This window comes from Piliocolobus tephrosceles, chromosome 2 (genome assembly GCF_002776525.5).
Source record: "Piliocolobus tephrosceles isolate RC106 chromosome 2, ASM277652v3, whole genome shotgun sequence".
NCBI lineage: Eukaryota > Metazoa > Chordata > Mammalia > Primates > Cercopithecidae > Piliocolobus > Piliocolobus tephrosceles.
This window is the reverse complement of record NC_045435.1, coordinates 173,320,100-173,345,276: the sequence shown is the minus strand read 5'-3', so window position 1 is coordinate 173,345,276 and position 25,177 is coordinate 173,320,100. Positions and strand designations below refer to the sequence as shown.

Genomic DNA, 25,177 nt, shown 5'->3' with positions numbered 1-25,177 from the left:
TAATTTTATGGGATCACTACAGTATATGTCATTATGCAGTACATGACTATAATCTTCTGCAAAACCAGTCAAATCTAACCATGCCACAAAAATAACTACCACCATCTGTCTTAAAGAAAGTGACTCCTATATGGATGGAGATTAACAAGGGCATAGATCGATTCCATAGAATATTTCATTTAATTGATTTTAATATAACTCGATTAGGTCTGAGCCTTGGGAAACAGAAATCGTCTTGTTATAGAGAACCACACATTACAGTTTTAACTGAAGTTGTCTTTCATATAGGACAATCATAAATATGAATATTACAAGAGCTGACTACATACTTTCAAGTTTATATCTCCTGACAAAGGATATGATCTTTTTCCATCCTGTAATTCAGAAAAAAATAACCACTTGCCCTATATAAACTCTAAAAAGAAAACTGCATAATCCCAGGAATAGGGGACAAGGAGTACTCCTCTTTGACCTACTATTAGCAGGTCCAACAAAAGATATATCACCACATGAAGAAATGTCTTTCTACAAAAGCACAAAATTTAAATCAGATTTGACTTTACACATTAGGGCTTTCATCTTGATGAGAAACTCGTAAGAGCGGCAGCTTCTTTCCTATTTATTCACAAACTGATTTTTTTTCTTTTTTTTTTTTTTGAGACGGAGTCTTACTCTGTCGCCCAGGCTGGAGTGCAGTGGCCGGATCTCAGCTCACTGCAAGCTCCGCCTCCCGGGTTTACGCCATTCTCCTGCCTCAGCCTCCGGAGTAGCTGGGACTACAGGTGCCCGCCACCTCGCCCGGCTAGTTTTTTGTATTTTTTTTAGTAGAGAGGGGGTTTCACCATGTTAGCCAGGATGGTCTCGATCTCCTGACCTCGTGATCCGCCCGTTTCGGCCTCCCAAAGTGCTGGGATTACAGGCTTGAGCCACCGCGCCCGGCCCAAACTGATTGTTAAAAGGAAAAAAATAGGGCAGATTAATAATGTAACTTGGATCTTCAATCTTCTCTTTCCAACTCAAATGCTGGAATATGACACTCTTTTTATAATATTCTGCTCATGAGGTTCTCTCCCTTTTTTTTCTGCCTTTAGAGTCCTTTCCAAAAGGAAATTACTGCCTGGCATTCTACATTATTCCTAATTTCCAGGTGGAAAAATGAGACAGATTAAGTGACTTCTAAAAACACTAGGGACTATATTTTTAAAAACAAGACAATAATTCAGATTTTCTTGCTTTAATTCTTCTCTATATTACCACAGTAAAATATTTAACAAAGTCCAAGAGATTACTGATATGCAATAATGACCTATGACTTTACATTAATGGAGTGATATATCAATAATAAACTGATCAGCTGAGTAACTGGAAAATGTTCGAATGTAAAGAATGATTCACTATCCTGTTTATATTGTATTGAAATCATCAAAACATTTAAAAACACAGAAAGTTTGGAGTAATATTAAATAATAACAACTATGAAATACTGCAACATCTTGAAGTACCTACTAAAATGACCAAAAACAGGTAAAATTTTGTTCAGTATAACTTCAGTGAAGTTTTTTGACACAGAACTACATATATTTTTAAATTGGTAATCCACATAAGATACACACAAAACGTTCAAGTGACTAGATTGTTCAATAAATAAAACTCCACACAGTTTTGTTTTTATAGCCTAGTGAGCTTATAATTCAGTAACACCCTTTTAAGAAATTCTAGTCTATAGAATGACATTTCCAAATTGTTTGGTCCTATTAATTTCTTCAGCAAAAACCTCCAATTCCTTTATACTTAATTCCTTCAAATATCATCTTTGAAGGGCCTAATAAATCACAAGTGTAACCCTCCAGTCTCCAATCTGTGGATTCTTCATGAGTTTCAGTTCAGTGTAAGCCAGCACACTGACCTCCCCTGAATTTTCCACAGTACCTACTTTATTTAACACTTTGCAGAGTATCCTGTCCTTCTAGGATTTTTGTAGAATGTGAAGTTAATAATGGCAAGTGGTGTTCCTTAGCATGACCTGCCAAAAAGTGATGATCTCCTTGGAAGAAAAGCCATGGGCTGCAATCACACGTCTGAGCTGACAGACATCCAAATGGATTCTATATAGGAAGAAAAGATTTGTGTCTTCTGGAATATGAATGTTCACTTTTAATAAATTCAAACAGATCCCAACATAAACATCTTCAAACTTGATGGGTTTTACATGACCCATCATTTCATAGATCCTTGGCACCAAATCTCTGGACATTATATAACCCAACCCACTGCAGTATGGAGGGAACACCTTGAAAGGATACTCCTGGTATGAAATATGGGTTTTTTGGTAAAATCCTCTATAGGAATAATTATCAATTAGAGGATAACCTGTGAAAAACTTCTCTGAGTGGTTTACGTTTAAAAGATACTTCACTAAATTGCCAGTATTGATGAAGACATCAGTGTCTGTCTTCATGATGTACTTGGCATTGGGGCAAAACTCAGTTACCCACCTGAATGCCATAATGGTTTTCAAGGTCAGGTTGTTATATGTGTCTAAAAAATCTTGTCGGATTATGTCACCATAAAGAAGGTGTTCATCCTCTAAGGACAATGCCAACATTTTGTCTTCCTTTTCAGCCTCTTGGCCTAATAAGAAAAATGTAAGAACCTCATATCCCCACCAAGACTTTTTTTCACCCCAAGTAACTCTAATGGCCTGCCTGGCTTTCACATCTGAAGGGTGGGAGGTCACCAGGATGACCAGAAATGGATTTTGATGAGAGCAGTTTGAATGCTCTCGAAGTGTGAAGTGAAAGTCTTGTCTGTAAATTGGCTCATACTCATAGAAGTACATCCAGTTCACGCGTTCTATCACATTGTAGTGGGGAAGGCTGAGGTACCACATCACAAGGAAACTCAGGAGTGACAGTAGCAGGAGGCTCCATTTGAGGGATCTCAGTGACATCCTACTCGGAAGGACAGTCCAGAGAGCCGGGGCCATCCACAGCAGCTCCGAAGCACGCGAGCTGAAAGTTCTGGAAGAGTTATCAAAAATTGGATTAATATTCCACACGCAAAAAACATTTTCAAAAGACATCTATCTGCTCAAGGAGAAAGAGTAGAACAAAATCTCCAGAGTAAAACAAAAGGGTGTTACTGAATTATAAGCTCACTAGGCTATAAAAACAAAACAGTGTGGAGTTTTATTTATTGAACAATCTAGTCACTTGAATCTACTTCATTTAATTATAAGCAAATAGATACCAGTAACCAAAACCCATTTTAGCTTCTCACATCAAGACCAAGGTTAGACATCCTTTTATTATTTTTGGAGTAGAGTTATCCTACTCTATCTAAATTAACAGGTAACTGTTAAATATAATTCTATCCTAGGTGCAGATAGGATAGGGACAGAAAGAGATGGGTAATGGTGGGTTAAAAAATAAATCTACCATAAAAACAAATAAATAAAATGTATCTCCTCTTTATAACTATTAAAAAAGGATTTAGTTCAAGGGGATATTACTAGCCACATGCCCAAATAAACGAAGGGTCTTTCTCAGTTGTGTGTTCTGATATGGATTCCAGCAAATCCGGATAAGAAAAATCCTATAGTGATCATTATTCTATTATTAGTGACTGCTGATGTGGGATAAGGTAGAGATTCTTCACCTGAAAGGCAAGTCCTCCAGACACAAATAGGATCATCTCTCTTGAGTTTTCAAACACTGACTATGAAACAGCTTTTACTTGCCCCCAACACCATCTATCCCCTCTTTTACCTCATTGGTTAAACTAAAATGCTAGTCTGGATAGCAACTGTTTAAATCAAAGGCCCGTCCTTAGTACTAAGTTTCCACATTTCCCATTCCAACCTCTTCAGAAATCACACACCCAATCAGAATCATGGGATGGAAACTCCTAGAACACTTGCTTTTACACAGAAGTTCTAGCTGAGACAAGAGGAGGCATAGAACGTTCAGACTGTAAAGTAACAGCAAGACCTCAGCTCTGTTCCTGATCTCAAGGCAGAGGGTGGTTTATAATCTGGGATTCCATAGAGCTTTCCTTGCACCATGGGCATAGACTTCAGTCTAAGGGCATTCATGTATGTGTGTTTACTGGACATCTTCTACTTCCAAAGACCAGGCACTAAGGAGACCAAAGGAAGCAGGAGACAGGAGAAAGAAGAAATCCCGAGACAACGTGTAAACATGGCACCACAGTGCAGTACACACTGTTTATACAAATGCTAAGGAATTTTAGCATAAGGGACAGATGAACAACATGAGGAAGGGTGGGCTGAGGAGGCTGCTGGCAGGCGCCGTTTTACCCACAATTATATGGGGGAGGGTTCTTGGAAAGCTGGAATTCACTATGGAGAATGGACATTAATGTCCTTATGGGAAGGCTGGTCTACCAAGGGTTCTACCTTGGGTCAACTTTAGAGTCTCTGGACATACAGCCCCTCTATCTCTTAATACATATGAAAATAACAGGATTTCAAGGCTCCTTATTCTCTTCATCTGGTCATCTCTTACCTGCCCTGATTACGTCCCGCCACAATGATCTTTTCTATATGTAATGCTTTCCATTATTTTAACCCACACAATGCAATGTAATGTTTTAGCAAACTCTCCTCAGTTCGGTTCCATGTATATGTGTCTTGCTTCTCCACTTACATTCTATGACCTTGTTGGCAAAAACAATTTTTCTCTCAGGAGTCAAAGTGCAAGACAAAGTGAGGCCCACGGCAGGAGTGCAATGGACACTGAGGCTTGATATGCTATCTCCATTTGTAAAAGGATAAAATATAGATCTGTCCATCCACCTCCTATCCTCCCCTATCCCCTTTACTAGCCATACACTGCCAATCCCAGAAAAAAACCTGAAATGGAATAGTTTGAGAACAAGAATTATGAAATTAACACTGCCTTTCTATGTTTTCTCCTCACCTGGCTACTGAGCACTACACAACCCTTGAGGGCACCATTTACAACTCAGCCACTAACGACTTGTACATTTATTACAACAAATATCTCATTCTAACAAATCAGCAAATTTTAACAGATTTTGGAAAAACAAAGGAAAGTGTTGTAAGGGGTGCTATTTACATTTGCACATAGATGATGGAGGCCCTACTACTCTTCAACAATGGGAAGAACTTAAAATGGCAAACCTTATTATAAAAGTTACTTTTAACACATTCTATAAGCCATAGTTTCTAAATGTGAGAATGTTGACTACGGTTATGATGTCTATCATTTATGGACCCATGAATAAAATAAAGCAGCAGCAAAAAGAGGAGAAACTATCTAGTCCAAAAGCAAGGAACAGACTCTAAAGAACTGGCCAGAACAGACTAGGTCACCTACAACACATGTGGCTCCAAAGCCAGCTACTAAAGTCCACTCTCCAGCTCTGTCCTTTACCAACCAGGATGAATGGGTATGTATCTCTTGAAGCCTCAGTTTCCTGTCTCTATATTGAAGATATTAATATAGTGCAAATTAGTGATAATATATGCAAAGCTTCTGGCCTGTGTTAGGTATTCAACAAACAGAAGCTGTTATCAGCTGTGGTTCTTGGCATCATTTCCATCCTATTTGTGTTCTCTAAAATGATTCTTGCTGTCAAAATAGATTAACCTGAAAAGGAGGGAGGGGCAAAAAATTTTTTTCATGTGGTTAAAAAATGTAATTAAAATACTAGGTAAAAATGACATGATGGCTACAAAAAGATGTTTCACAGGAAAATTAAAATATGCTAACATTCTTAGTATATTTTAAGGAACAAAGAGATATGGATAAACCACATTTTGCTAAAAAATTCATTTAAGAATGTATATTAATCTTTACATTGATCACTGAAAGAACAAATATAGAATACATATCTTCCAAATTGAGAAATAGAAGTAAGTTATCTGTCTATTCAATATAAGGTAGGAAAATCGGAAAGAAAAAGAAAAAATGCATGCAAACAGAAAACGCAAAAAATGGCAGGAATAAATCTAAATGTGCTGATAATTAAGGTAAATATAAACGTAAACTTATCTACTAAAAAAAGACTCTCAGGCTGGGCATGGTGGCTCATGCCTGTAATTCCAGCATTTTGGGAGGCCAAGGCAGGCGGATCACCTGATGTCAGGAGTTCAGGACCAACCTGGCCAACATGGCAAACTCCATCTCTACTAAAAACACAAACATTAGCCAGGCACAGCGGTGAACACCTGTAGTCCCAGCTACTCGGGAGGCCGAGGCAGGAGAACTGCTTAAACCTGAGAGGCAGAGGTTGCAGTGAGCTGAGATCCTGTCACTGCACTCCAGCCTGGACAACAGAGCAGCAAAACTCTGTCTCAAAATAAATAAATAAACAAACATCATTAATAAGTGGCAAAGGAGATGTTATTACTAATAGAAGAAACCATCCAAAAAGATAATTTAACAATCATGAAACTATATCTATAACCATAAAAACATATCATCAAAATACATAAAGCAAAACCTGAAGAGTATGGGTATAAATGGGAAAATTTATAATGGGAGATTTTTAATACATCTAAGTAACTGATACATCAAGCAGATAAAAAAGGATATGAATGTTTCAAATAAGATTAATCTTGATCAAATGAAACATTTAGTAGCTTTCATTTAATAAAAAGAATAGAAACATTCATTTTTAAGACAACATAACACATTTAAAAAGAAAATTAATAATATTAGGTAACATAAGCCTTCTCAACAATTTTAAAAACAATAATAGAGGCTACATTCTCTAATCACAGGATAATTATAAATCAATTGCAAAAAATATGGAAAACACTTAAAAAATTTAAAAACCATAAAATTTCTTAAAAATTTGTTTAGAAGCCCGAGGCAGGTGGATCATGAGGTCAGGAGATCAAGACCATCCTGGCTAACACAGTGAAACTCCATCTCTACTGAAAAAAAAAAAAAAAAAAAAAAAAAAACCAACAAAAAAATGTTTAGAAGCTCAAAATCCTTATATACACAATTTGTTTCATCCACAAATTTAAAGAGAACACCATATCTGCACTGTACACGAGCAATGTAAAACGTTTCCATGCGGTAGCTACTATACCAATCTCTTACTTGAAAATGACTGGTGTGATGGAGGAAAGACAGCATTTTTTATTTCCTGCTTTAAAGAATCATCTATAGTTCAGGGGAAGCAAGTAGCTCTAATTGAAGAGAAAAAGTTCTTCTTTATAGAAAAATGCCACTTATAGGCTAGGTATCATGGCTCACACCTGTAATCCTAATGCTTTGGGAGGCTAAGGTGGGAGGATTACTTGAGACTAGGAGTTCAAGATCAGCCTGGGCAACAATAGTGAGACCCTGTCTCTACAAAAAATAATAAAATTAGCCAGGCATGGTGGCATGAGCCTGTGGTCTGGCTACTCGGGAAGCTGAGGCAGAAGGATGGTTTGAGTGTGGGAGGTCTGGGCTGCAGTGAGCTGTGATTGTGCCACTGCACTGTAGCCTGGGTGACAAAGTGTGACCCTGCTTCAAAAATAAATAAATAATTTAAAAATGTTTTAAAGAAAAATGCCAATTAGAAATGTATAGCAATCACCCCTGCAGTTTCCTGGACTATAGTTTCAGTTATCCAGTCAACTAGAGTCTGAAAATATTAAATGAAAAATTCCAGAAATAAACAATTCATAAGCTTTAAATTGCACACTGTTCTAAGTAACATGACAAAATCTCACACCATCCTTCTCTGTCCCAGGTGGAACATGAATCCTCCCTCTTCCCAGCATATCCACACTATATATGCTACCCACCTGTTAGTCACGTAGGAGCCCTCAGTTATCAGATTCATTGTCATAGTATCTCAGTACTTGCGTGCAAGTGACCCTTATTTTACCTAATAATGGCCCCAAGGCAGAAAAGTAGGGATGCTGACAATTCAGATAGGTCAAAGAGAAGCTCAAAGTGCTTCCTTTAAGTGAAAAGGTGACCTTGGCATTCCTTGGGTAGGGTGTGGTACTATAGTGGTTTCAGGCATGGTTGGGGGACACGGTGTTGAACATAGCCCCCATGGATAAGCAGGGACTACTATAGATGGAATGACAGAATAAGAAAATTGTCATTTTGCAATCTTTCATGAAATTACTGATTATTCATCAGGGTTTTGATAATAAATAAAAGGTTGATGGAGAATTGGCTATCTGTATGATGCTAAAGTAACACCATGAAGATTACTTTTTAATTGCAAGAACTGAAAAAATATAAACTTTACATTAGAGGATCAGGGTGTCACCACTCTTAACCCAATGATTAATCTTAACATCATAAATGATGGAACAAACACATATTATATATCTCCTAATGAGATATAATGTAATTTTTAACTGTAATCTAATCAAATTTTACAAGAAATACAGAGAATAGAAAGAAAAGCTAAGGAACATTACAAGAAAGCAATCAAATAAATCCATAAATATATGTCCATAAGATAATAAATAAAAGTTGGCATGTCTTCCAATGGAATCCCGTATGATAGCTAAATGAACTGGATTTGTACACAGTACATCAATTTAACTCTCAAAAATAAAACATTGAGTATAAACAAGTTATATAATAATACATGTATAAATTACCATTTATAAAAATTCTAAAACACAAGAAATGATTAACCTTTAGAAGCAACTATGTATAAATAATGATTTTTTTTTTTTTTTTTTTAATGGGACTACAGGAAAACATACCACATCCATCAGCAGGAAGAATGAAAGGAACATGTGGTTAAAGGGGAAAAAAAACACTGGTCACAAATACTATACTATAATTAACAGCTGCTAATTCAGGGCGATGGAAATATAGGTGTTCTCTAATGTTTAGTTTTCTTTGTATTTTAAGTTTATGAAAACAAACAGGAAAAAAGCATAATAAAAATGCTTTGGATATCAGAGCCAATCCACCCTAAATCTTGACTGCAACAATGACTAGTTGTATGACCTTAGGCATGTTAGTTACCTTCTCAAAAGTTTCATTTTTCAGCTATGAATCAGGCATCACAAAACCAATTCAATTATTGTGAGGTTTAATGGAAAGAACTTGGATTAACCAGTCAGCACAGAGCCTGGTCCAGGACCAAGAGCACTTAATGGTTTCTGAATATTCCCAACATAAAGCAATGCTAAATTTTTGAGGTTATAGATATCCTAAATTTCTGATTTGATCATTACACATTGTATGTATCAAAATATCACATGTACCTTATAAATATGTACAACCATCAATCAATAAATATATTTTTAAAATGATACTCAGCCATGTACACAAAGGCTCAACTGAAGTGGCCCCTGTGTTCACAGCATGTGTACGTCACAGAAAGCAAACTGGCCAGAGACCTCGGATTGGCTCATTTCCTGATAGTGAGAGCACAGGGCAGCTGGCCTGCCTCCTTAGGACAGCTGAGTAGTGGGCTACAAGGACCCTGACACTGTTCTAACTCCCACGTCCCAGGGGAGGCACGGAAAGAAGAATCAACAATAGTGATGAATAGAAAACAATATGAAAAGGCCCAACAGGGAAGTATGCTATTGTTTTATTACTGACTTCTTAAATAATGCCACACATCACTATCAAGAAAGAGATTACAACTTAAAAATAATTTCCATTTTCTAAAAGATAAACTTGACACTGTAGTTCACACCTATAATCCCAGCACTTTAGGAGGCTAAGGCGGGAGGATCGCTGGAGGCCAGGAGTTCAAGATCAACCTGGGGGAACACAGTGATACCCTGTACCTATAAAAATTTTTTTAAGATAAATTTGTGCTTATATTAACTACACATGAATTTGCCAACTATACTATAAGCAATTTCCATTAAGCAAACAGTTCTTATCTATCCCACCAACTTAGTGCAATGCTGGGTGAACAGCAGGCCACCAGTAATTACTTATTGATTTAGGGGTTGATCTTCAGCAGTTGAAAAAACATCTCAAATACTAAAAAGCTCAGAAAACCTCCAAAGATAAAAAGGTTATCAGCTTCCAGTGTATTAAGTGTACCAATGCTTCAACCATCAATGAAAGCACCACCCTCAGAGAGGGGGTAATCAGCATCTCTGTTATTAAATGCTGTAGCTTTATAGCAGCCAAAGATGGCCGTCTCCTTCCCAATGCCTCAACAATCACAGGCTGTATCTCTGTCTTATCTACAGGTGTTATAGACGCAAAAAGGCTCCGTGGGCCAAAACAACCAGAAATCATTCAAACAAACTATTATTATTATTATTATTATTATGTATTTTTTTGAGATGGAATATTGCTCTGTCACCCAGGCTGTAGTGCAGTGGCGCAATCTTGGCTCACTGCAACCTCTGCCTCCTGGGTTCAAGCGATTCTCCTGCCTCAGCCTCCCGAGTAGCTGGGACTACAGGCACATGCTACCACGCCTGGCTAATTTTTGTATTTTCAGTACAGACAGGTTTCACCATATTGGTCAGGCTGTTCTTGAACTCCTGACCTCGTGATCAACCCGCCCTGGCCTCCCAAAGTGCTGGGGTTACAGGCGTGAGCTACCACACCCAGCCTAAACTATTATTATTTTTTTTTTTTTTAGTGGAGGGCTTCTCAGAGTTTTTAGTATGTTAAGGTACATTCTCTGAGAAAAGGATATAATATGCAATGTTTCTCAAATTTCTGTGAACAAAGAACCCATTTTAATAGGTTTAATTTTCAGAGCCTCCGTCAAGACTTGTATTCCACACCTTTGGAAACCCCATCTTAGGAGATCTCTGTATTTATTGATTTAAGAGGTCAGTTTCTGTGAATTATTAAACCCATAAAAATTGTAGTTGTAGTCTGGAGTAAATACAGATTGGTTCATTTACTTCAGAAAACTTCTAGGCATTATTAAAGCTGAACATACATGTACCCCACATACAACAATCCCACTTGAGGCAGGACACTCACCATTAACATGTATGTATGTCAAGGACATCAAGAAATATACAAGTGGGGGCTCAAGTCCTTCTAATGGCAGCCCCCCCCAAAAAAATGTATAAGAAAGGTCATCACAGCACACTAGTCATGATAGCCCCAACATGCAAACAACCCAAATATCCACCCACAATAGCAGGCAGAAATCCGTATAACAGCACATTATCCAAAATGGACAAACTACCACACCACGTCACAGCATGGACAATCTGCCAACCATAATGTTGTGTGAAAAAAGCCAAGCACATAAAGAATAGACACTATGATTCCATTTACGCAAAGCTGAAAAGTAGGCAAACTAAGCTATGGTGTTAGAATTCAGGACACTGCAACCTTTGGGGAGACGGAGGAAATATAACTGGGATGGAATGAGGCGACTTTCTAGGTGGTAGCCATGTTTACTCTGACAATTCACCTTACTTACTCTGTGTTTACTCTGACAATTCACCTTACAACTTATACACTCACCTTTTTGCATGTCATACTTCATTACAAACATTTTTTAAAAGCCTGGCAGTCCAGTCAGTCATTCGGTGTATCACTGTGGGCACTCAGTGTTAACAAGTATTAACAATGGTACCAGGAGAGGGCAACAGTAGCTGCTTCCAGGCACCAGATCATGTAATCTTCATGAGAGTCCCATGAATTAAGGTGCTTTAAAAACCCCTATTATCCCCTTTTAATAGGTGAGAAAACTAAGGCTTAGGGAGAGTCAATATGCTCAAAATCATAGGCTTGTAAGTGGTGGAGACAAACTCAAACAAGACTCCAGATCTCATGTCCTTGGCTGCTAGATCCCAGGGAGTGTGCTGCCTGCTCACTATGCTTCCTATGCTAAGGAGCTCTTCTGACCAGAGCTGCTTTGAGTTTTAATTTCTTGCAACCATTGAACCTTGATATAAACAGTATAGCAGCATCACAGCCTTATCATTTTCACAAGGAAGACTCAAAATTCCTACCCTTAAAACCTAAAATACAAATTTTTAACAAGAATAGTAACTAATCCTTCATGCAGACACACACTTTTTTATTTTACTCCAAAAACATACTGGATGTCACTAGAAAATAAATGGGGGTATCGGTGTTCAAATGCAAAGACTCCAGGAAAACAGACAAACAGAGATACTACAACGGCACAATTATTTAAGCCAAAATAACCCGAAACTCTTTCCTGGAGTGCAAAAATGTTGGTTATTTCCTGCAAAAAGAAATCAAATGTAATTATTAAAAAATATATTTATTCTAATTGCAAATGTAATATCATGTTCATTACAGAAAATTTAGGGAATGCCAAAAAAGGGCAGAGACAATAAAAGCTTAAAAATAACAATATTAACATAAAAAAAAAAAAAAGATTTAGAGATGTGTCCTTGCTATGTTTCCCAGGCTGGAGAGCAGTGGCTATTCACAGGCACAATCATCCTCGAACAGGCCTGAATCAGCCTCAAGTGATCCACCCCAGTAGCTAGGACCACAGGCATGTGTCACAATGCCAGCAACAGTGTTTCACATTTTTTTATGAAGATCTGTTAAGTCTCTGGTTGCAAGGGTTTATATAAGCCTCTCTCTCTCATCTGCCACTACTACTCCCTCCCAATCCTATTTCAACCACATGGCTTCCATTATTTTTGATTTTTTAAATTTTTTCTTAGTTAAAAAATTTTTAAATATATAGAGATGGGGTCTTGCTATGTTACCCAAGCTGGTCTCGAACTCCGGGACTCAAGCAGTCCTCCCACTGCAGCCTCTTAAAGTGCTAGGATTATAGATGTGGGCCACCAAACTCGGCCTGGCTCCCATTCTTATCCCTGAATATGTCAACTATTTTCCTCCCTTGCGGAGCCTGCACCTACTCTGCCCCTCCAACCAAAAAGCTGGTTCTTGGAAAGGCAGGCTCCTTCTCATGACTCAGATCTCAGCACAGTGTCACTTAGGAGAGTCCGTCCCTGACCCCTTATCTCAAGTAGTTCTCCCAACACATCCCTCATTATTTCCTTCCGTAAAGTACATGAATCTGCTTTGATTAAGGAATAGGCCAAGGCAAATATTCGGGCCAAAGTGACTTAGCAAGTTTAGGGCACAGGTGCACACTTGTCAGATAACCTGTCTGTAAGTTTATATTTCGCTTGGAGTCGCTATTGTTTGTAAAAGGTATAACTGCCCTGCTGATGCTGTGCACAGGGCTTGGGTTGGCTTGACATGGCTTGGGGGTGCACTAATGACCAGAGAGAGTAATGCTACTGACCCCTGTAAGGGAGAGTGGGTCGTCTTGAAGGTGGGAAGGGGGACTTATGCCCAGAGGGAAAAAGTAGGCTGCTAACCCTGATGCTGGCATTGTAGGCCAGGGAGTGCAGCTGCAAGGATGGGGGCAGCAGGAGCAGGCTCATAAGAGGAGCCACAAAGCTGAAGCAAACAGCCAAGATAAAGAAACTGTGAGAAAAAGTTAGTGTAAGTAAGCTGCTGATTAAAAAGCTGCTGAATAAAACTACATTTCACCTGCCTACATCCCCCCCCCACCCTCTCCCCCCCCCCCCCCCCCCCCCCCCCCCCCCCCCCCGAGGGTTCCTTCAGCTATTCGCCCATCCACCCACTCCCCTCGGACCTCAGCTGGGACTCAAACCTAACATCTTGTCGGACATCAGCTGGGACTTAAACCTAACACCTTCTCAGCATTTAACCCTATCTAGACTTTTCAAAATCTATTTCTATTTGTTTATTGTCTGTTCCCTTCAAAAGAATGTAAGATTGAAGAGGGGAAAAACCTGACCCATCTTATTCACTGCCATATATCCAGTGTCTAACACATAGTAGGCTCACTGTAATATTTGCATACTTTGCAAATCATTTGGTAACGTACTTCTATCCACTTAGTAAATATTCCCAAGAATAAACTGAATCCAAAAGTAAACTGAATTTGTTAGATTACGCTTTTCCTCAGCTCTCCTCTAATAACAAAACCTTATTGTAATAGGCTATGCTGATTCTGATCATGTGCATTTTAAAAGGTCCAAAAAAAACAAAAAACAAAAAACAAATTTTAGTTAAATTTTAGGTCCAACAATGCTAGATTCAGAATCATCCATATGCTAACTATTACAGATAATTACCAAACTACTGTCAGTTTTGCAACATTCTAACTTTTCTTCTACATAAAATACTGCAAAGGGAGTGGAAATCTTAATTGCCTAAAAAAAGGTCCTGTGCATATTAAGTTTAATTCAAATCATCATTACATCAATCACGTATATTCCTTATTATATAACTCACATATCAATTCACATATTTGAGGGAAATTTCACCAGTACCCTTTTAAACTAAACACATTAACTCATAAAGCAATATAAAACTCTACCATTCAATTAGACTCATCAATTACACATCTAATTATTTTCACAACTCACTGCTGCTTTGCGTTTGAGGACCTCCCCTGATTATAGAGAAATAAACACAGCCAGTGCCATCTGACCACTACTTTTCCCCCCCCTTCTTTAACCCAGTGGTTCTCACTTTGCACACATTACAATCTCCTGAAGAACTCGAAAAACACTGGAAGCAAAGCTGGATGCCAGACCAACTAAATCAGAGTTTCAGAGCGTGGCAGGGCTCAGGTGGCAGTAATTTTAGTACATGTGCTGCCGAAGTGAGCACCAGGTGGCATTATTTTTTAAAGCTCCCAGGTGATTTGAATGTGATGCCTAGACCACCCCCCACCCCCAACAAAAGTGTATGGGCACCACCTGGGAGTGTATTAGGAATGCAAAGCCCCAAGCCCCACCCCAGACCTAGTGAATCAGAAACATTTTTAACAGGTGCCTTGTGGACATACTGAAGTTCAAACTTCAGTATGAAGCAATGAAATTCACTTCAGCAAATTACTCAACCTTTTTAAGGTTCAGTTACCTTATCTATAAAATGGGAGCAATAACACCTTTCTCATGGGGTTTACTGCGAGAGCTACATGAAATAAAACGTCCTAAACATCTAGGATGGGGCTGGCACACAGTAAGGGCTAAGTAGATGATATTGCTGCTATTATTAGAGTCCACACTATATGCTTCCTCTACAAATATTATTCGTCTACATCTCCTTTACAAACCTTGCTCCTAACGCCCAAATGTGTCTTACATGGCATGACGTTCTCTATAATACAATTAAACATGCAAATAAATCTTAGTGGATCCACCTTCTCCTTCCAAATCAGTAAGCCTTCTCCTACAGTCCAAGGATTCTGTTTCCCCTAGAATCTCCCAGTGCCTGATGTTCGCTATCCTGCAAATACGAGCCCCCAAGAACTACTGGTAGAGATCCACAAGGCCAAATGAGCACTTTTTGGTTCCTCCTCTGCACATGTGCTCCCCTCTCCCGGGATCTTTCTTTCTGCCCCATAGTCTTCCTACAAGCGAACATCATTTTTTTTCTGGGCACCACTCACACTGTCAAAAGTCTCGCCATAGGCACTTGTAGGAACTGGAGGAGAGCTACAAAATATAAGAACCTTTTCCAGCTGTAGTGCGTGTGATATTCAAGTGGTGTCAGGCTACTTTATTTGAGGATTGTGCATATTTGATATGATTTACATTTTCCTCCTTACTTTGGAGCATACAGCTGGACATATAACAGGAAATTTTATTTACTGAATGAATAGCAATTGGTATATTTGCTTAATTTCATAACACGTAAAAATGAAATATACTTTGTCAGGGCAAACAAAGACTTACATTAAAAAGAACCTGCTTTCTACTCTATCCAACTTCTTCATACTCCCCTCTCTCCAAAATTTTAGCAATAGTCCTTGCTTGGTCCTGGCACTGTAGTAAGCATGTTTTATATTTCCATTTGTTTGATGATTACAGCAATCTTATGAAGTAGGAACCATTATTATAACATTTATCTTTCAGCTAACCAGCCTGAGATTTGGACACCTGTTCACTAGTCAGGGTGTCAGAGCCTGCAGAGCCAAGCACTGAAAACTCGGCTATCTTCACTACCCCAAGTAGAGTCTGTAGCCACTACACTACAAAAGCTTCCCTCCTGCCTTGTTTTATCCTACTGGCCTGGTGTCTTCATACTTTCATAGTGCAGCACCTCTGTTCTTCCTCAGAGGTGAAGAGTTGTCAAAGTTAAACCACAAACTTTTGCGCAGGCATGGTGGCTCATGTCTGTAATCCCAGCACTTTGGGAGGTCAAGGTGGGCAGACTGCTTGAGGCCAGGAGTTCAAGACTAGCCTGGCAACATGGTGAAACCTTGTCTCTACTAAAAATACAACAATTAGCCAGGCACACTGGTGCATGCCTGTAATGCCAGCTATTTGAGTGGCTAAACCAGAAACTTTAAAGAAAGGGAAGTCTAGTCCAATTCCCATGCAACTCATGCTGAGCTCTTCCAAATCCTCACCCAGTTTTCAACAAGTCTTCCCCAACAAGTTCACTTTTTGGCAATGGAGAAATCCCTGAAGGGACTAATGTTAATCTGTATTCCAAATAACCCTGAATACGTTGCTGAGACTCTGTAAACATTAGTGAACACTTATGACACAAATGCAATGACCATCAGGAGGTAGAAGAGATTCACTGAGAATGCTCTGTTTGACTGACCTAAGCCCCATTTTCAATAGGGTTCTTCAACAGAAGATCAAGGTAACTCCCAGATAACACCTAAGAATCAAGCTTCTCTGTAAAGAGAGCTGGGCACTTAAAGTCCTTCTGAACAAAATGGGAAAATGTGAGTAATGACAGTGGTTAGATGGCTTAAAAATCGGCTGATTCATCATAGCCAGTGTATTTTTCATGCAGTCATTTGTTCAAGAAACATTTTTTGGGCTTGTGCTGGACTCTGGGAATAGTGTTACACAAAAGTGCCAGAGACCTGCCCGCCTGCTGATGTTCTAAGGTTGACTGGAGCATCTTTGTCAAACTGGGGGAAAAAAATCACAGGCCTATCTTTAGCCTTTTCTCATTTCATACTTCTAATTAAAGACAAAGGAATGTGGGCTTATTCAATTTTGTAGGCAAGTAAAACACAGGAAAAAAATGACAAATTCACTAAAATATGTAATTACAATCCAAAAGGTTTTAACAGGTGAGAAAAAGCTAAAGACAGCAAGACGAAATTTGATGGGAACACATTTATTGTCCCATGTCCGAGTTCGAAAAATCAGCTGCACAAGAGGAGGATGGGGGGCCACTTTAACAGCAGCCTACACAGACCTTACGGTTTAGCTGAGTATGAGTCCAATATGATAAAAGGTGGTGATGTAAAGGAATAACTGGGCAGTCAGGAAACAAGGATTTTAGTTCTGGCAGGGAGGCAAGTCACTGAATTTGAGGAGTTATTCCTCAACAGAATTTTAGGGCATTGGGCTAGGTTACCTATCAGGCTCCATCTGGCCCTACCAGCACAGAGATGATGTTCATTCTTGCACACCACTGTGTCCCCAGCCCCTAGCATAGTGCCTGGCACATAGGAAGCACTCCCAAGTACTTGTGAATGAATGGCAGTGCTGACAGAAACTCTACAAGTGAATACTAGATTGTGTCCCCCTTCTCTAACACACACACACACACACACACACACACACACCCCAATACACTCCTAGATTCAAGAAATGGAAAAAGCATCTGGGCAAAAGGGGTCATAATTCCATAGCCCCATATGAGTTCCATTTTGAAAGGGTCACTGACAAGTTAGAAGAGGGTAACTCGTTCGGTGAAGGGTTCTATCATCTGCATAAGGATTGCATGACATGTGGCTGAAGGAACTGGGATGTTCTGTTCTGGAGGCAAGAAAAGCTTAGAAAGGCCATGGTAGAGATTTTCAAATTATTTTGAATAATATGTAAGTTTCACTCCAGAAGGCAAATGAGAAACCAAACATAGTGTTATTCTAAGAAATGTTGAAGGTCCCTTCTAACTACAAGGTTCCACAACTTTGTTATTGATGTTTCAAATGTAGTTTATAGAAAAGATTTCATTTTGGCATATTTTAAATTGTTCAATTTTTAAGAATGAATTTGATTTACTGAGTTTAAGAAAAACCACACCTCGAGCACCACTCTCTGTAGCTGTCACACAGTTTTAGATAGACAGTGAGTATAAATACCTATACTCCACTACCATTTCTCAATTCTGCCCTTGAAACCCTGCTGGTTGCAGCACTACCACCCTCAGGTATCTTCTAAGATGTATGGGAGAATGTCTTTCATTAAAGCAGAAGCTTGCTGCTTCCGTGTGCTGAGGTAGAAGACACCTGAGTTTTTAAAGACACATGTAAGTAAGACATATTATATATACTGTTTGCAAACAAACTACTTTCTTGTAGGTAAAACAATCCCTGTATATGGGAATCTCTGATAGATTTCTAGGTTGTGGCATGCAGAATCTTTTACGGATTTCTGGGTTTGGGCTGAGAAAAATGAGGAGCAAACAAAAGCAGCAGGACTTCAGAAGGAAAATTTAGCTGCAATTTTCTTTTTACTTCTGCCCTACTGCATATTCCAGTAAGAACATAAAAAATCACTCTTAATAATTTGCAATACACATCAGGATTTTTAGCAGGGCTTTTTTTTTTTTTTTTTTTTTAAAGGCATAGTGAACTTCTGGACACTATACAAGTTTAGAGTGCTTCTAACTACAATTTACAAAGCACATTTCATGACACTGTAAAATTGGTGTTAACATCAATCCCATTTTTCAGGTAACAGTGCAGCCCAGGTAGAGGAAGACATGGAATCCAAACTCAAGCCCTTCAACTCCAAATGCCAAGTTCCTTCTGCCAGGGCACAGTGCCCCAGGAGAGACCACCCTCACACATAATCTCACAGCCTCCTGAGATTCCTGGGTAGGGAGCAAAGAATGCAGCAGAAGCAGACACACCTTTACACTCGGGGTGAGTAGTTGGAGAGCACCACGTGATAGAGCAGTCAGTGGGAAGAGCCAACAGGTCAACCCGGTCCAGGGAGCTAGGAAAACTGGAGCAAAGATCACACAAGTCAGGCAGAACAGCAGCAAGACTGCCCTGAAAGCTGGGCTTTCTGTGTCTGTTTTGTTACAAACAGCTTTATCCACCAGAGGAAGGGCATCGGGGAGCTGCTCTAGTTAACATTTCTTCCCATTACTACCCTAAATTGACAATATTACAGATCTTTACCATTCTTGTTAGTTAAGTCATCAATTACCTTTGCCTTAGTCATCTGAGGGTATTTCATTCATTCACTTGGTGTTCTGGACCTGTGTTAGAGGTTGGGGTAGCAGTTGGGAAGCAGACAGACAAGCCCTGTCCTCAAGCTGCAGACACTCAATGCAGGGCATGGTGGAAGACTCACAACTACACATACCAAACGTCATGAGTGAGGCCCACCTAGAGAATATGGGGGAGGCTTTCCAGCTCAAATGTTTCTAAATTAGTGACCAAAATCCACAGCAGGGAACTAAGCTTGCACTCTCAGAATGTGTTAGTGCCCAATAGAGGCATACATTTAGAGCCTGTATCAGTATAGAGAAAGGAATTATTTAATGTTAAGAGATAAAACTTGATGGTAACTTTTTACCTTAGAAAGTGCGTAACTCCATTCTCAATGACAAAGTCTGTAACCAAAATAGTAGCCAAATATAATTCCAGATATGAGATATACTTTGAGCCCTCATGTCATGCTGCAGGAATAGCTGCAGACTTGTGAAATGCTTTAAGAGGAGGACTTTGTTATTCTAACTTTTATGAGACTCTTCAAAATGCACAGCTTGAGAGTTTAGCAGAAATCCATGTTCTATCCCAGAAGTGGGCAAACTTTTTTTCCCCATAAAAGGTAGATAGTAAATATTTTCTTTGTGGGCCCTAGGGTCTGTCTCAGCTACTCCATTCTGCTTTTGCATAGAAAGTGGTAACTCCATTCTTGAAAACAAACTCTGGAAACAAAACAGCTAAATATAGTTCTAGGTAAGAGACACAGAAAGAGAAGCCACAGACAATGGGATCCTAGTTACCTACCTGTATTCAGAGTCAAAAATACATGGGGTGGGCAACTGATAACCTACTCTAGCTTTTAGTTCCTTAATATCTCAGAGATTCAAATCTCCCAACCTTCAGGCACTTGGGGCCCTACCCTACAGATGTTCTGTAGCTTCATCTTCCTTCTCCATGCTGATGTGCCCCCTACAAATTGCCGTATTTCTAGCTCATCCTCTCATCTTCCCCTAGCCTCTAATTCACAATATGCCAAAAGGCCTGGTAACAAAAGCAAATCAATATTTATAATATACAACTTTTTTATTAGTATAAAAGCATTGTCTATAGTCCCAAGAGAGATGTTTGCCTAACAGTTTGCTGTTAAATGAACTGTAACTTTTGAATGCATCTGTTGTGCAAGATCATTAAGAGTACCCTGTTCGATCCCACATGCCTGACCCCATCCATGTGGCTATCTACCACACAGTGGGAGTTTACCCCACAGTGAGCAACAACGATCCATCCCTCTAAAAGCTTATTTGGTCTGGACACAATGTAGTTGTGAAAGGGACAAAGGCATTTCCTAAAAGGGAGTTCTACCTGCATCATCCAATGGTGGATGGAACAAAGCTGGAGGCTGGGCACAAAAAGAGACATCATCCATCCAAAGGGGAAAGAGAAAAAGTACTCAATGGAGCATTTTCTTAGGGATAAAGGGAGTTGAGTCAGAACTTGAAGTTGAATATGACCCACCAAATTAACTTTTTATAGTTATCGGGTTTTCCTGAAGAACCATGGTATTTTAATAGTTCAATATTTTGGAAAATATGTATATTATTAGAGCCGGGTGAGGTGGCACACACTTTAAGTCGTGGCTACTCTGCAGGCTGAGGTCGAAGGATTATTTGAGCCCAGGGGTTCCAGTCTAGCCTGGGCAACATAAAGAGGCCTTGTCTCTGTTTTTTAAGCAAGAAAAAAAGACAGAAAACATATATTATCCGAAATGGCTTAGTAGAATTTCGCTCTTGAAGTTCTTCAAATCCTCTGATGAAAGAATCATACTAGAATATACAACAAACTTCGTGGCTGCATCAACGATCCTTAAACCTTGTAAAGGGCATTATTACGGACATTATTAATCAATTAGGATAATTTATAAGTTATAAGATGAACTCACCTGTGGAATTCCAGATGAAATTAAAGCTTAAGTTTTTTGTTGTTTTCTGTATTCCATGCTTTAATTAAAACACTCAGATCTGCTGTGAATTACTGAACAGAAGAACAGAAAAAAAAATATGGCCATTCATTTGAATGAACATTTTAGTCTATGAGGGCAAAAAATGTCAGTCTCTTATCTCCTAAAACAGTTCTCTTCTACAGACTGATACACGTTCGATAATTTGTGCTTTTATCAAGCATCGACACATACTAAGAGCACAGATTCAGCGCCCTTCTTTTGCTTAAGCCTCCTGGGAGAAGCTAAAAAACTTGTTCCCAGTTAAAACACCGCAAACCCAAATTTTCCTTACCTCTGAAAACAGAAAAAAAGACACGGTTTGGCAATTTCCTCCTTGACAGCTTTTCCGACAACACAGCCACCTCCTAAAAGCAGGCACTCTGTGCAAACTGCAGAGGAAACAAAATCATGAAAGCCCGGCAAATCTCCCTCCTAAATCCGGCAGTAAGAAGGTGAACGGGTACTGAATTCAACGACTAGCCGTGCTTGAGGATGGCATCATTCCTTCCTGCTTGGAAAAGTGACACTCCGTTGCACCTCTAGGAATCCTTTTAAAACGCCTTGTATGCTCCTTAACACCGCCTGTAGGAATCCTGTAGCCCTAGCCCCGCAGGATTTCCTTCTCTCCCCGCCCCTTCTCCTCATTCCCCATTGACTTTCACATTCCTTCCCAATCCTTCCGACAGCCCTGCGCCGGAGCCCTTCCCCAGCGCTTCAAGAAAGCCTTCGCCGCAGGCCTGTTAGGGGCTCACCAATACCGTAACACCGTTCCCGTTCTCTTCCTCCGCACCGCTGTAAACGCCCCGGGTCGCTACCCGGATCTGACGGTGGCTGGACCGCCACAGGCGACGCAAGGTAAGGTGGACAACCAGCGGCTGCCGCCGCGGCCTGGGCCCTCCGCGTAGCCCACTGCCCCGCTGGGCCCCTTCTTCCCCGCTTACCGGAGGCGGGGAGCTGCTAGTCACTGAAGCCCGAGCCCGAGCGCCAGGGCGCGGCGGCTCTACCTGGGCCACGCTCACCTCCAAAGGAGTGGGCGGTGCCTCCCGGCCTCGCTGCCGGGGTCTAGGCGTTTACAAGGATGGCGCGTTCCGCGAAAGGCGGGTCCAGTGGCCACGCCCGCCACCCAGCCGCAGGTCTCAACCTCCTCGGAGACCCTGCAGGGCCGCCCTTCTCACTCACCTCCTGTGCTCGGCGCGCACCCAGCTCGGAAGCGAGAAGGTGGACGGCGCTCCCGCCCTGCGCACACACGCAGCCTCCCCGCAGCCGCGCGCACGGCCGGGCGCGCGCAGACCACGCGCCGGGGCCGCGGCCGGAAGCCCCTGGCTGCACGCGCGGGCCCAGGTGGCCCCCAGCCCTGTGAGCTCGCATGGCGCGCCCTCTGGGTCCTCGCGGTCATCTTGCGTTCCGAGCACGACCGTGTTATGTATGCCTTTAGTTGATGCTGGCCAAGATTAGACAACTTAGTGGCAGACGTCGAGCTAGGATTTCTGTTTAAGATCCTTGGCCTGGAGGCGGCCCTGGAGGGATTTTCTTGTTAAACTTCATACGGAACTAATTAGGAAAGCAGAAACCTTAGGAGGAGTTCTTTGCTGTCTCAGAAGAAATGCCCGTTCTTCTTCTGGAATCGATGGGGAATGGAGTTGGGGGTAAGAGACACGTCAGGTTTCAATGGCCTGTGTATGGATGGGAGTCCCAGGGAGTTGCTATTGTACACCTGAGCATAGCTGACCTAAATTCTCAGATCCATCTCCTCAAACTCCTTTTACCAAGATGTGCAGTATTGATTGTACTGATCCTTTCCTCAAAATCAAGTGGGTCTGAATCATGTATTTGACCACTACCACGCCCAGCCATGAGCACCATCCCTGATTGTAACCCACACATTTGCATCAAGACTGTAAACGTGGCCACCATTTCTTTTTGTTTATTCTTTGGCCTGACTGCTTCTTCCTTATAGCCTTTTTCTGCACAATTACTTATGATAGTTTGAAGGTTCTCTGAAAATAATAGGGGTGAATATAGAGATCAAAATGGGTGTGCAACAAAAGTAAGTATAGATAGTAGCAGTGTAAGTCAAGGACTTAGTTGGCACTGCATAAATAATCAGATCTAAATTACAATAATCAAATCTAAATTATGGTTGAGATTGTTTTCCTGGTTCCAGCCTTGGCGGGTAGCTGTGTCCTTTGCAGAGGGTAAAGTGATTGCTGCCCTGCTGCACGCCTTTATCACAACCATTCTTCACCCCACCTGGGCTGACAGTTCACCTCACTAAGTCAAGGAGGTCCATTAATAACAAAACCAGACAGGTTTCACTGCAGATAGATTAATATACTGAAAAAATAGACCTCTTGTTTGGAAGAATGCTTTAGGGCATTAATATTATATTTTACAAATTCTGTTTCTTAAAATTTTAGAAAAGTTGTATTTCAATACTGATTTTAAAAATGTTTTGAATGTCCTTTGAGTAACCAGCAGGTATATGTACTCATAGCTGCCAAAACCTCCCTGGAATGCAAAGCAGAGCCAGGACAACAGATTGGGGTAAGAAATTCTCCTAAATGAAGTGAGACAAAAAGGTCCAAAACCTTTACGAGATTATTTCCTTTGAAGCTGTCTCCTTTTTCTTTGTGTAGCATTTATCAGCTTGTGATTGAGTTATCTATTGCTGCAGAGCAAACTCTCCCAAAATATAGTTGCTTGCAAAAATATCAATTTAGTATTTCGCATAATTCTGAAGGTTGGTTATGTGGTTCCTCTCTGGTTTTGATTGGACTCATTCATATAGATACATTCAGCTGTAGCAGGGGTTGGCCAAATTTTCTGTAAAACAGGATCAGATAGTAAATATTTTAGAGTTTGTCTCTGTCACTATTCTTTTTTATTTATTTTTTATAAGCTATTAAAAACCCAAAGCTCAAGGCCATACAAAAGCAGGCTATGGCCTACAGGCTGTAGTTTGCTGCTCCCTAAACTGGAGAATCAGCTGAACTGAAAGTCCAAGGTGGCCTCACTCATGCCTCTGCTGTCAGCTCCGTGTGGCCTCTCATCCTGCAGTAGGCTATGTTTTTGGGCTGTGGGCAACATCCAGAAAACAGCAGGCAGAAGCTGTAAAATTTCTTAAGGCCTAGGCTTGGGAGTCACACAAGGTCATATACGCCAAATTCTGCGGATCAAAGCAAATTGCGAGGGCCTGTCCAAATCCAAGGGACAGGCAAATAGACTCTGCCTCTTGATGGAAGGAGCTGCAGATAACGTGGCCAGAACTAGCTAAACTAAGTTGCAGGAACTTTATTCTTGAAAGTCAGTCATCAAACTTCAAATATATGATATCTGATGGCAGCTATTGTTCTTCCTCACTTCTCTCCCCAAACTACCCAAACCTGTTTATAATTCTGTGCGCACTCACTTGCCTCAGGACTTGTTTACAGGTGTCTCTGCCATGAAATTATCAGCAACCTGAGGGAAAAGACAGGCCCTACCGCACTGCCTTGCTGTAATATATCTTCAATAGATATATATGGAATTTAGTTGAATAGCCTTACTGAAGTCTAAAGTCAGGTTATTTGCTTACTTAACAAAAGCAAAATAAATGTAAGAATCCTGCACTATCTACAAATTCCAGAAGAAAAGCGTGCATCAAAGAGTTACGTTTCACACTCAGATACTGTCTGATCAATCAGATGGAAAACTTCTTAGCAATTTTCCAAACATATAATCAAGAGTTAGGAAGCCATATGCGTAATGATAAGTTTGAACTAGCAATCTCCTTTAAGAGTATATTACATTTTAACCTTAAATTTGTCTGCAGATGAAAATCGAAATGTAACAGTTCTTTCGTAATATGTGCTATATATGTTTCAAGGCAGATGTGATTCTGGACAGGGTTTCTAATATACAGGAAATGCTTCTACTAATTGTTCAGTTGAATTTTTCAATATGTGTTTTCTCCAAAGTCTTACTGTGACTGTCTTCTTCCACTTGATGGAAAGCTTTGACAATTTACTATGCTTAGAAGCAGCTGGGGTGTATTTCTAA

General features: G+C 40.2%; 1 protein-coding gene across 2 annotated transcripts; it reads right to left on the bottom strand.

The window, feature by feature from the left end:
• Positions 1-1,218: 1,218 nt before the first annotated feature.
• Positions 1,219-22,308, bottom strand: B3GALNT1 (beta-1,3-N-acetylgalactosaminyltransferase 1 (globoside blood group)). 2 transcript variants are annotated; one of them, XM_023223396.1, is made up of 5 exons: positions 22,081-22,308; positions 21,432-21,528; positions 21,080-21,171; positions 18,834-18,928; positions 1,219-3,020 (listed from the first exon to the last, which is right to left on the bottom strand). In XM_023223396.1, the coding sequence occupies exon 5, from the start codon at positions 2,984-2,986 to the stop codon at positions 1,991-1,993; it is 996 nt and encodes a 331-aa protein (XP_023079164.1). In that variant the 5' UTR covers positions 2,987-3,020; positions 18,834-18,928; positions 21,080-21,171; positions 21,432-21,528; positions 22,081-22,308; the 3' UTR covers positions 1,219-1,990. The 2 variants fall into 2 exon arrangements, with proteins under 2 accessions (XP_023079164.1, XP_023079165.1); XM_023223397.1 differs by lacking the exon at positions 18,834-18,928.
• Between the last annotated feature and the right edge of the window lie 2,869 nt (positions 22,309-25,177).